We start from the raw sequence: 11079 nt of genomic DNA on the forward strand, positions 1-11079 counted from the left end.
TCTAGGCAGAGTCTGGGTAGTTCCTTAGAAAGAAAATACACGGACAGGTGACCAAGAACCCAATCAAGTAGTAGCGACATCTCAATGATGATCAAAGGAAATCGAATGCACCTGACTCCAATTTGGAGCTCATAGCAAAGGGGTGTGAATACTTATGTAAATAAGGGCATATAAACCTTCTATTTACGAAATGCCAAGTGAAATACAAGTCACGGTTTTCCAAGGCAAACCGATGTGAAGTTCTATAACTCAGTGTCCCACCGGGATGAGTGTTGACTTACCCAATGAGGGCCACCCTGTGCCTGATGTACTCTGATGCGTGGCCCATGCCCAGGTGGAACATGACCCGGCTTTTTGGGCCGATCCGGGCCACGCCACTGGCAGACAGAGACGACACAGATAGAGGGAGACAGAGAGGAAGAGACAGAGAGAGACAGGAAGACACAAAGGGAGAGAGGAAGAGAGAGGGAGAGAGAGACGGAGGGAGAGATCAAGGCAGAAAGGAAGAGACAGAGAAAGACAGAAGCAGAAACAGAGGGTAGAGGAATAGACCGACAAAGAAGGGGGCGGCACAGAAAAGATAGAGAGGGGTGTGGTAGACAATTAGAGAGAAGAAGTTAACAAAGATGCAAACTAGTGCAGAAATGCAGAGTGGTGTACTTTTCCTTTCTAACAAAATGGTTTGGCGGCATTACAGGAGCCTTGCTAATTAAAAGAAGAAGCTGGTCAGGCCGTGCTGTTGAATTAGCTTAGTTTGAAAACCATTCCATGCAGCAATGACCAACACTGGCAGACCACAGGTTTAATTAGCGAACCAGGCCTGAAAGCAAGCATGACTGAACCGTGGTGACCCCAATGGCAGGACCAGTAAAAATAGCCGGCTTGGGAAAGCAACTTTAGGACGGCAACGTTGGCATTGTCTACATGTATGATGTAGTGTAGACAGAACAGTGACAAGTGCAACCATTGGTATTGGCTAACTGGTTCATTGGTGCACTTACAGTGTGCTTTTGTTGGTATTTTAACAAGAGCATGTCCATTCATAAATGTTATTTCATATCACATATGGATGTATCAGATATCCATTTCTTTCTCTGCTGTATTTTGGTACTTGTTCCTCATTGTCATTAGCTGATTTGGTAGGGTCAGGCCTGACTCACAAAAGGCAGAGTTGATGGTGTCCACAAAGCTCTCCTCATCTAGCTGCAGTAGCTCCTCAGCACGGCGGTGGCTGGTCGACTACACCAAAGAGCTCTCTGTGTCCCGACAACTACAGCCAAAGGAGAGAAGGGGGGATGTCAAATAAAACGTAGGAACAGCAAAAAGCTCATTTGCATTTTGAACATACACACTTACCGGTAACATTGCTATGGGTCCTGTTGGAAGGAACCTCTGCCACGCAACATTGTTCTCTGTTGGCTGTATAAGAAGGGTATATACTGTAAAACATGAAAATAATGAGTATCCCTTCTAGGTGTTATTATATGGTAATACAGGGTGTGTTGGTGAAATTGACAGGTTGTAAGATGTACATCTGACTTCGGACAGATGCAGGACAGCCACAACAGCTGATTGGTCGTAATTCCACTTGATCGTGGGTATCCCCGCCTCCTGCCTCACCATCGAATTTGGCCCATCTGCTCCAATCTGAAAAACAGCCAATCACAGTGGTTATAGCCTAGAGAATCATGGTCAAATGCTAAAAAACAATAACATTCACAACATCCATAAAACAAAAGAGTTACTACTCAGCTGTTGGACGGCCCAGTAGTTTGGTTTGAAACGTCTGTCCATTGGCCAGGGTGACCTGAACCCAGGGGATGGATTCAGCTACCTGGTGGGACTTGGGCCAAGTCTACATCACCACCTTGGTTTTGTACTGGATCTTCACCTGATCTGACAGACAAAACACTGAGAAAAAGCTGGTCAAAAGCAGAGCCTGGGTTCGCCACAGAGAATTGTTTTAGGTCAAATGGGTACCCCTATTTTCACTAAACAAGAAAGGGACCAGCATTGGTCACACTAATTAAGGCTTTGCTACTTGTTTCCTCCAAAAAGGAAAAAAAAGAGAGTAAGGTTTGGCTGTAAGTGACTAAAGCAGTGGAGGATCTACAAACCACCTCGTAAAACACCACTGGTTTCCCTCTCTGGCAGGGACCAGTTGCCGAAGCTCACATTGACAATCTTCTAAATGGTCTTGGCTTGCCGCATAGGATTGACTAATAGTGTTTATCTACAAGCAGACCATGCCACACTTTCCACTTGCTGCCAGCATGTTGGGGTTGCACTAAAAACTCCCACTTTCTTGGAATATCAGTAGCCAGTCATCCCGAACAAGAAAGGATCTGGAATTACGCTTGGCTTTGCCCACTTGAAGAGGTTCCCATCCGCAGATTGACTACTAGTCCTGAACACGAGTGACAAATATTGGCTTGCAGTGATTGGAGAGCAGAGTTACTACAAAACCAGCTGGCTCAGTGCATGCTTTTCATGTACTTCCTCAGAAGCAGAGAAACATCATGAACAAAGGAAGAAAAAAGAAAGTAGAGGACCAACATGATGCACGTAAGGAAAATCTGTTTAGTGCAAAATGTTAAAAAGGCTGTTTATAAATATGTAGTTTTACAGTCGATCACACGGCAGTGCTCAAGTTTCATTTGTGAACCTCAAAAAAGTCTGTCTAATTTCAGCAACAATACAACATCAGCACTCATGGTGTGGAAGCACATGTCAATATTAAATAGGTCACTGGACCACTGCACGTGTCTTCCCATGGCACTGGGTCTATGGAGTGCTTTAACTGGCACACAGGGAATATGGCACTTGATTGAAATAGCAGGAAAAACCTGGATGTGTCCAAGAGCTGCACTGGTCTTTAAAAACAGACACTGGGGAAAGTACAAATAAATAAAACACAGAGACAGGATGGAACAAATGTGGTGACATTACATGAGCTGCCAGACCCAGTGCTCATTAACAGGATGTCAATGGAATCAAGAGGTCCTCTAAGGAGAGAGTCACATCACTGCTGGTGCATAGAGAGGGATTCATGTGAAAATCATCAATGCAACTGGACTGTACATGAAGCTGCTTTTCTTACCAGAGAGATTATCCAGCTGTTTAGTTAGGACTGCCACAATGATGTCGTTCTCCACAATGTATGCCATCTCGTCCTGCAGGTTCTCCTTATCGAATGTAATCAGGGCATCTGAGCAGGCATCCCAAACCTAAATGAGAGACCAATTATCCCTGTGGTCTACAACTCTATCTTTAAATGCACCCCCTTTCCCTATATTTAGCCGGCCAAAGAAGCACAGCCTCATTGAACTGAACACATCAAAGTTGTTCATCTGCAGCCAGAACTTGGCAGCCACTACTTCAAGTACCAAACTAAGTTCTAGGAAGGTCACCAACACCCTTCTGGTTCTATGGTTGACTTGGTTCTATGGAAGTTTACTGAAGCACGATGAAAGGCCATTAGTGATGTCGATTTATGGCAATATTTTTGCCCCAACAAATAAGTAGGCTACAGTAACACATTAGTTAACATTACTGAGCAAGTAAATATTTGTTCATGTATCCCAAAACAGTTGAGAGTCAGAACAGAACACATAATTGTGGCTCATATCAAGTTTGAGACTGTCTGAGACGGTTTCTGAAACGGTTCATGCAACGCAGAAAAGTGATTATGCTTATGTAGGACCGATAGCTTGCTACCAAGGTGACAGACCTCATCTTTCAGAAGTAACACAGCTAAACTACTTTTTTCCAACATAAAGTAGTGGGTTTTACTCTACAGAAAACCACTAATGGTGGTGGGTTTGCAACTTGTGACAAGTGGTTGGCTGCTTGAAAGATTTAATGAAACCAAACCGCAAGTAGTTTTTAAGTTGGAGAAAAATAATACTTCTGTTGATAAGACATTTGTTGCCATGTACTTATTGTCCTCTTTGCTAGGAGAAATCCCCAAACGGGAGCTTTAAAACCTGTTTATCTTTCCATCCTAACACTCAGACAAGGGAGAGACCATTGGAAATGGCTTACTAATGACTCATAGGGAAACCTTTCCTTGCTCAAAACCTTATTTCAGGTTATATGTCCTTTTTAAGGCAGTAGTTAACTTTTTGGGATAGTGAGGATCTTTTTTTAGGTTGACCTCAACGCACTGCTCCTCTATCCTTGTAATATGCATCAGCAAACAAACAAGCAGAAAAAGGAGCAGAGCAGTTAAGGTATTATGGGAGAGGTATATCACCACAATCACCATATGGCATTTTATGATGACATCCTTGGCCATGAGTGAAACCCTGTGGTTTGGTCTTTGATACAAACTGACCACATCTTACAGAAGGGACTCAGCCTGCGCCCACAGCTGTAAAACAGGGTCACTTTGCTGCTGACATCCATACATCCCATCATCTTTCATCTCCTGCCTCCTGTTTGTCACATGAATCTTTATAATTAGTAGACACAGAGAATGAATGCCTAGTCAAAACTGCCAAATAGATTTATTCTTCCTATTAACTGTGTTCCTAATAAATAAACACTCTGCCACTGAGGCCAGAAGAAAAGCCAAACCTTTCACCAAGCCAGGGAGTTTTGGTCATCTTTTTAAAATGTACCTCCTCCTGTCTTTTGGGTTTGCGGGCACCCTTGCATTTGCATGGCCTATGAGGATGTATAAATTAGGCAGAGGAATGAAGGAAATGCGTGTTTTAAACCACTATTGCGTTTGCCTTTTTGTTGTGAACAACTACATTCCTGAGGAAAATGGCATTGTACAGCACGTTCAGCAAAGTATATGATTGAGTGGAGGTAAATGGCAGTGGAGATGACAGTTTCCTGAAACTCTATAGCCAAACAAGTTACTGATGCAAGGAGAAGGAAAGTAAGTATATAGTGGTGTAACTCTAACGATCTACATAAAAGGGTTTTTCAAAGACAAAAAATACCTTTAGAGCTTGTGGTAGAGTGGAGTTTCCAAAAACTGACCTGCATCTTCTGATAGCGCTTACATCTCATGTTCATAATGTGATCCCATGCTCCAACACCTGAAAGGCACACACACACTATTTTATATAATACAAGATGCTCATCTATAAAATGTAGGAATGTTATGTATGAGGCATACAAGCCCCATAATGACTTGTTAAAGGAATTTGATCAAATGAGATATGAAGTGGGCAAAGTCAATTTAACTGGGCATGACATAGCAATGGGTATCCGAATCACTACTTTCACTTCCTTATTGACATGCAGTTCATCATCAGTGTGTCAAGTAAAACCCAAGGAGACATGAATAATAGTTTAGAGGATCCCATCAATGACTGATGTAGACTAGAGGCCAGATATGATCCCTGCTAAGCATGTGCGACTAGACAGAATGGGTCTGATTCCTAACCGACCTCCTGACAACCTTTTCTACTGAGCCACACCACAAATAGGCTTAATCAGACAGCAGGCTGGCAACCTAAACAAGAGCTCTGTTGTCATTGGATAAGATATACTGTCCATATTAACTGGATAAACCAACCCTGACAATAATATTGACTACCAAACTGGATATAAACAACTATTCACTCCTACTGTTCTTTATGAACCTCATACTATTGTAGCCATGTGTATCTGCTGGCAGAGAGGTTTCCTCCATTTTTGTGATGCTATTAGCTGTCAATGGAAAACAGAGCTGCTAATGCCATTAGAGAGATGACTTTCTCAGGGAACATGATAATAGTGTTTGGTAATATGGTTGTGTACCACTGAGGAGGGTGGCAGAGCCAGGCTGATGGAGCTGACTCTGCTACTATAGGCATCTGGGACCTTGTCCATCACTTTTTTGTTGCCTGCCTCAAGCAGCAGAATCTTCTTCCCCTCCAAGTTTGGATCCGTGCCTGTCAAAAATAATGAGGATCTATGAAACTGATTGATGCTGCGTCCAAAATGATAAACAGACAGACTATCTAATGATATGATGTTCAGAGCAGTGAAGCATTGTTATAGCCTACATCTTGGTTTTAAAGAGAACAAGTAATAAAAAAGTTCCTCTATATGTTTGTTTTAATTATACCTTACTTAAGCAACATAGAACTAAGACAAATACGGTATGCTGTAAATCAGCAGCAAAATGATGGCTCCTCCTTTAGAGGGGTTTCCACTAAATTCTATAGCCACAAAATCAGATTACACAGCCACAAAATCAGATTACACAGCCACAAAATAAGATTACACAGCCACAAAATAAGATTTAGTTTAAAATGGTATTTTATGTAGATAAATTATAGACATGGGCGGGGTTTATGATGTTGTGGCTATAGAAAGAAGTTTAGACGGGGCAACTATAGGGGCAGATTGAGCTGTCTCTCTTGGCAGCTTCAGGAGATCACCTCGACTCACCTAAAGACCAAGCCATAGTGGTCCCAACCATTCCTCCTCCAGATATAATGACATCATAAAGCTAATTTTCATGTTCCCCATGTTCTGCTGCACACGCGAGTCCCCTGCAAATGATTCTTGCTCCTGAAAAACGATTCACAGCAACACACCGCTGCCCAATTCCATTTAAAACCAGCGTTGCTTTAGTGAGACTATGCATCTTTAAAACAACGTAACGTGGGACTCGTCGAACCCTAAAACACCTCCAACTGTATTGTTGGGATGTTTTTAATCAGGACTAAACTCGCCTTGCATATGTCCTAATCGCAGCGTTGGCCATTCTATAATCCAGCCATGTTGTATATTTATACATATGTAACAGAGGCAGGTACTCCCTGTACTGCTTAACCAATCACAACAAGGAACCGCACTAGTTTTATTCACAAGTTATTTTTGGTGCTATTTATATTAACAAATAATTCAAAACCAAATTCAGAAGGACAATGTACAAGAGATACAGTTAACACGCCGCTTGAATTAAAAATGTGTTCCTAAAATGTATGAACATGATACCTCGAGCTTTTACTTCAGCCAATCAAACGTTAGAGGGCTGCAGGGGGTGGAGTCAAATATTGGTTTTGCTGAACATTATCCAGTAATTCTAAATGTATAACATTGTAACAGTGTGTGTGGATGTATGACGTCGATATATGACTGTCTTTATTGTGAAGCAGGAAGAGGGGGATAAGAATGTTGCGCTGGAATAAGTCTGCGGTAGTTCTATCGTGCACGAGCATCAGGTTATTTTCTAATATCTATTTTTCAACATTCCACTATATTTTCATCTCATAATTGATTGTAGTTATGCATTGTGAAACAATACTATTTTTCTGCCCTAAAACAGCAATTTAGCATGTACTATGTTAACACCAAAGACATAAGAATACCTCTCTGCTAATGTTAGGAGAAGCAGTTTGGTTGCTAGGGCAACCCTTGCGCAAGCTCACATCGTGTGCTGCTGGAGTTTAGATAACTTTTCCTGATATTTGTCAGTTCTGTGGAAAATAAAAATAGCTGTGTTTTTCTCACTGTGAGAGGTGTTTCTTGAAGAGGTGTTTTTGGAATACAATCAAAATGTATTCCTTTTTCTTCTTTCTATAGCTGTCTGGTGAGTGTTGGGTTCAGGAGGACACACTGCTGCTAGGATGCAGGAGCAGAGGAACATGGTAGACCATCAGGCTTTCATGGAGGATGGCCTGAGATCAGAGGTGCTGCTCCAACACCAGCTGCAAGCAATGAAGGAGGCCCACAAGCAGCAGATGCAGGAGACAGAGAGGAGACAGAGAGGAGACAGAGAGGAGACAGAGACAGGGCCTGGAAAGAAGGGTCCAGCAGAACTCTATGCTGTCAGCAGGCGTCGACAGGTGGTCTAGTACTCCAGGACCTCCCAACAGGTCAGACAATCGGAGAGGTCTATCACATCCTCTGCAGCCTGGGCATCCGTCACAACTGTTACACAGAGAGGATCACAGCAACTTCAGCATCAAGATCAACAGAAACAGAGCAGCACCAACTAAATAAAGAGGAGAAAGAGGAGGCGGAGTGTCCGAGGAAGTTCCGTGCTGTTCCTGTGCTTGTCCATGTGTTTTTGCACCTCTATGATGAGATGATGCAGGTGCGACAGAGGGAGAGGAAGCACTAGCGGTTCTGGGGGGGGGGCAACAATTTTGGACCCCCTTGTGGCCCCCCTAAATGTGGAGTATGAAATAATTTTTACATAACAAATGTTTGCTATCGTTCTTTTTTTACATCCGTTATTAGACAGTGGCAACGATGATGATCATGAACATGGTCTTTTGCCTGCTAATGCCTGCAATGCAGTGAAGAAAATGATATGACAACAATAACGTCTAATGTAACTTGCCCCTCTAACAGTACAACTGGCCCCAGCTTGGCCCCCCCAGTTGAAATGGTCTAGAACCGCCACTGAGAGGAAGGAAGGCCATGAACAGAGGAAGGACTTCCTGCTCTCCATGCAGAAGCCCTTCAGCTTCCTGGAGAGAGATGAGAAGAAGAGAGAGAAGCTGATGGAAATGATAAGCATGGTGGCACAGACTCAAAAACCCAAGGCCACCAATGTCAGGAAACCAATACCTAAAGCAATCAAAGACCCTGCAGTCTCTGAGCATTTGAAAGGTGCGTTGCCTAAAAAAATATCTCTTGAGATGTTGCTAAGGTACAGGAAATGGTGTTATAAATGTATTATTATCCTCTCTAAATCTATTTTTTTTCTCACTGAATTCTGCATGCTCTGTAGAGGAGGAGCTGCGCAGGACGATATGCATCCAGCCGAGGGCCCAGGAGAACTTGAGGAAGTCCACAGCACCTCACACCTCACACCTCATACACAGCTCCCAGCATACTAAGAAGGAGGTCCTGGCCTTCCTGGATCAGACCACCTCCCAGATCCCTGACTTTGATAGGCTGCACAAGGCTTTCCACAGGGAAGACTTGAGGAGGGCCCAGAGGAAAGATGTGACCAAGTGTCAGCCCTTCCACCTGCGGACGTCAACCCTGCCCTCAAGAACAAGCAGGAGCAGCTCTGAAAAAGAACAAGTGAGCTTACTGTAGCACTCTGCAAATATAACTTAGTTCAGTATAGAAATTATATCTTTGTTACTTTGGCTTTGGTCTGTTTCCTCGTGTTATTTTTGTTCTCAGGAATCCACAGTCAGTGCCTTTTTGAAGAGAAGCAATTCCTTTGGCGGTTTAACATCGCTGTCTACAGATATGCTTCCCACCTACATTACAGATGCAGCAAGGAAACGCTGTATGGCAATTAGGTAAGCGGGAACTGTGAACTTCACTATCAGATGTGTCTCTTTCATTCGCACAGATCACAGTAAAGATGAGGATTACTCTCTCTGTCCTATGGTCCATCAGAAGGTCTGTGGAGCAGAGGGAGAGCACGTAGCAGGAGAGTGCAGAGCTGATGAGGAAACACAGGATGAGGTCTCAGGCCATGAAGAAGACAGTGGCTCTCCGTGCCAAGGTCATGGACCCTCACAGCAGCCTGAAAGAGGTGTACCATGAGAAGCTGAAACAGCACCGGTGAGTAGATGAAAACTGAAAAGAACAGACTGATTAAAGAGTTGTACTGTATTTATTTACCTAATGTGTCTGTGGCTCTGTACTTGTAGGGAGTCTGAGCAACAAAGGATGAAAGAGTATAAGAAGGAGCTACAGGATATGAAGACCAGAGTCACTGACCATCCTTACCTGTTTGAACAGGTGTCACAGGTAAACTATGGGCTTGCAATGACCTGGAAACTACATTTATGGAATTGCAAACACTTGAGAAGAGCCTTTGAACTGTTAACTGCCCCTTTTCTATTCCATTGCTTTTGATGTAATTGCTCTAGAAAAACGCCAAGGCTGACGCAGAGCGACTATGCAGAGGGAAGCTGGTTTGAATGAGAGTTTGAAACGACACCGATCTTCAAATCTGATGACGATTGTGATGACCGAAGTATTGAGAGTAACATGGAGAAAAGGTACCTACAATGACAACAAGGGTGTGTAGTAGAGTGTCTACCCACTAACTGTTAGTTGTATTCATACAATATGTAATACCACTAGGAATACCACTGCAGCTGGAACTCCAAGGACGCCATGTGGTTTGGTCATTTATACAATGTTGCATTACATAATACAGGGAGACTGTCATAAAGTATTTAGTGAAGAGATGACAAATACTGCAGCCAAGCAAAACGTTGATGTAATTACAATATAGACCTTTTCTAACCCGACATGTCTGATTTAGGGATGGAAACATAGACGTCTGGGAGAAAATTGAAGAGGTAGAGGAAGAGAGCGTGAAAACCAGAGTGGAAATAAATGTATGATCAAAAAGGTCGACCCGGCATGGAACTCCATATAGCCATTTTGTTTCAAAGAGCACTATGTTCTAAAGTAATTCTAGTCTAATTTAACTATGTTGACCCAGTCTTTGACTGTCTGACATGTTTGTTATGGATTATGACCTTTCTAAACAGGGACATGTGGCCTCTGGAGCTTTCAAATTGATATTAACTGGAGCAAATGTGAGAAAATGAATAAAGGTTTATGTAACTATGTATTTATAAGTCATTTTGAATTTTACAATGGCAGGGTATTATGGAATATTAAATGTATGGCTGCATAATATTTCATCCTTATTAAAACTGACTATCAAAGGCTTATTTGGTTTTATACAATTTTGCCGGGATACGCGTGGCATTACAAAGGAGAACAGATACTTAGTAACCAGATGGAAAAAAGAGTTTAAAAACAAAACATAGGCCTACAGTATAATACAACAGATTCTGAATGGTCCTGGTGTAGTTAGTATGTCATCCCTCACTGGTAAATCAAAGTGCTGACAGTGATCTAAGGGATATTATAGTACGATATTAAATCTGTCATGCAAGGCCATAAATATTTTGCCAATGGACAGGTCCTATAAGGACAGGAAATGTCATAAATTGACATTTCTCTGATGCTTTGGTTAAGGTCTCTGGCTATTTCAACAGCCACAGTACCAGTTAAGTAAATAGGTCTAGCCATTCATCGGCCATCACAAAAGGCATGTCAGTGCACTGCTCTCTGCCCATTTCCACATCAAATGGGGTTTAATACTGGCCTCCACTGTGAGCTGAAGCAGGTTAC

At 42.6% G+C, this 11079-nt stretch overlaps 2 protein-coding genes across 2 annotated transcripts; one reads left to right on the plus strand and one right to left on the minus strand.

The window, feature by feature from the left end:
- Window positions 1–1127: 1127 nt before the first annotated feature.
- LOC106593202 (ubiquinone biosynthesis monooxygenase COQ6, mitochondrial) lies at window positions 1128–6729 on the minus strand. Its single transcript, XM_045716193.1, is given in 6 exon segments — window positions 1128–1270; window positions 1357–3227; window positions 4993–5051; window positions 5758–5784; window positions 5787–5891; window positions 6394–6729. Coding segments are annotated over 5 exon segments (570 nt in total). The 5' UTR covers window positions 6593–6729; the 3' UTR covers window positions 1128–1270; window positions 1357–3047.
- Window positions 6730–7025: 296 nt separating this feature from the next.
- LOC123723797 (protein FAM161B) lies at window positions 7026–10611 on the plus strand. Its single transcript, XM_045716194.1, has 8 exons — window positions 7026–7172; window positions 7534–8568; window positions 8690–8988; window positions 9094–9215; window positions 9316–9483; window positions 9573–9672; window positions 9795–9926; window positions 10196–10611. Exons 2-5 carry the CDS (start codon window positions 8406–8408, stop codon window positions 9344–9346), a joined length of 615 nt encoding a protein of 204 aa, XP_045572150.1. The 5' UTR covers window positions 7026–7172; window positions 7534–8405; the 3' UTR covers window positions 9347–9483; window positions 9573–9672; window positions 9795–9926; window positions 10196–10611.
- The last annotated feature ends 468 nt before the right edge of the window (window positions 10612–11079 follow it).

The sequence above is a fragment of the Salmo salar genome, chromosome ssa01 (assembly GCF_905237065.1).
Source record: "Salmo salar chromosome ssa01, Ssal_v3.1, whole genome shotgun sequence".
Classification (NCBI taxonomy): domain Eukaryota; kingdom Metazoa; phylum Chordata; class Actinopteri; order Salmoniformes; family Salmonidae; genus Salmo; species Salmo salar.

Coding starts and splice junctions, on each gene's coding strand:
- LOC123723797 (XM_045716194.1), top strand. CDS start 8,406: ATGCAGAAGCCCTTCAGCTTCCTGGAGAGAGATGAGAAGAAGAGAGAG. Junction 8,989..9,093: donor GCAGCTCTGAAAAAGAACAA/GTGAGCTTACTG, acceptor TTTTGTTCTCAG/GAATCCACAGTCAGTGCCTT. Junction 9,216..9,315: donor AAACGCTGTATGGCAATTAG/GTAAGCGGGAAC, acceptor ATGGTCCATCAG/AAGGTCTGTGGAGCAGAGGG.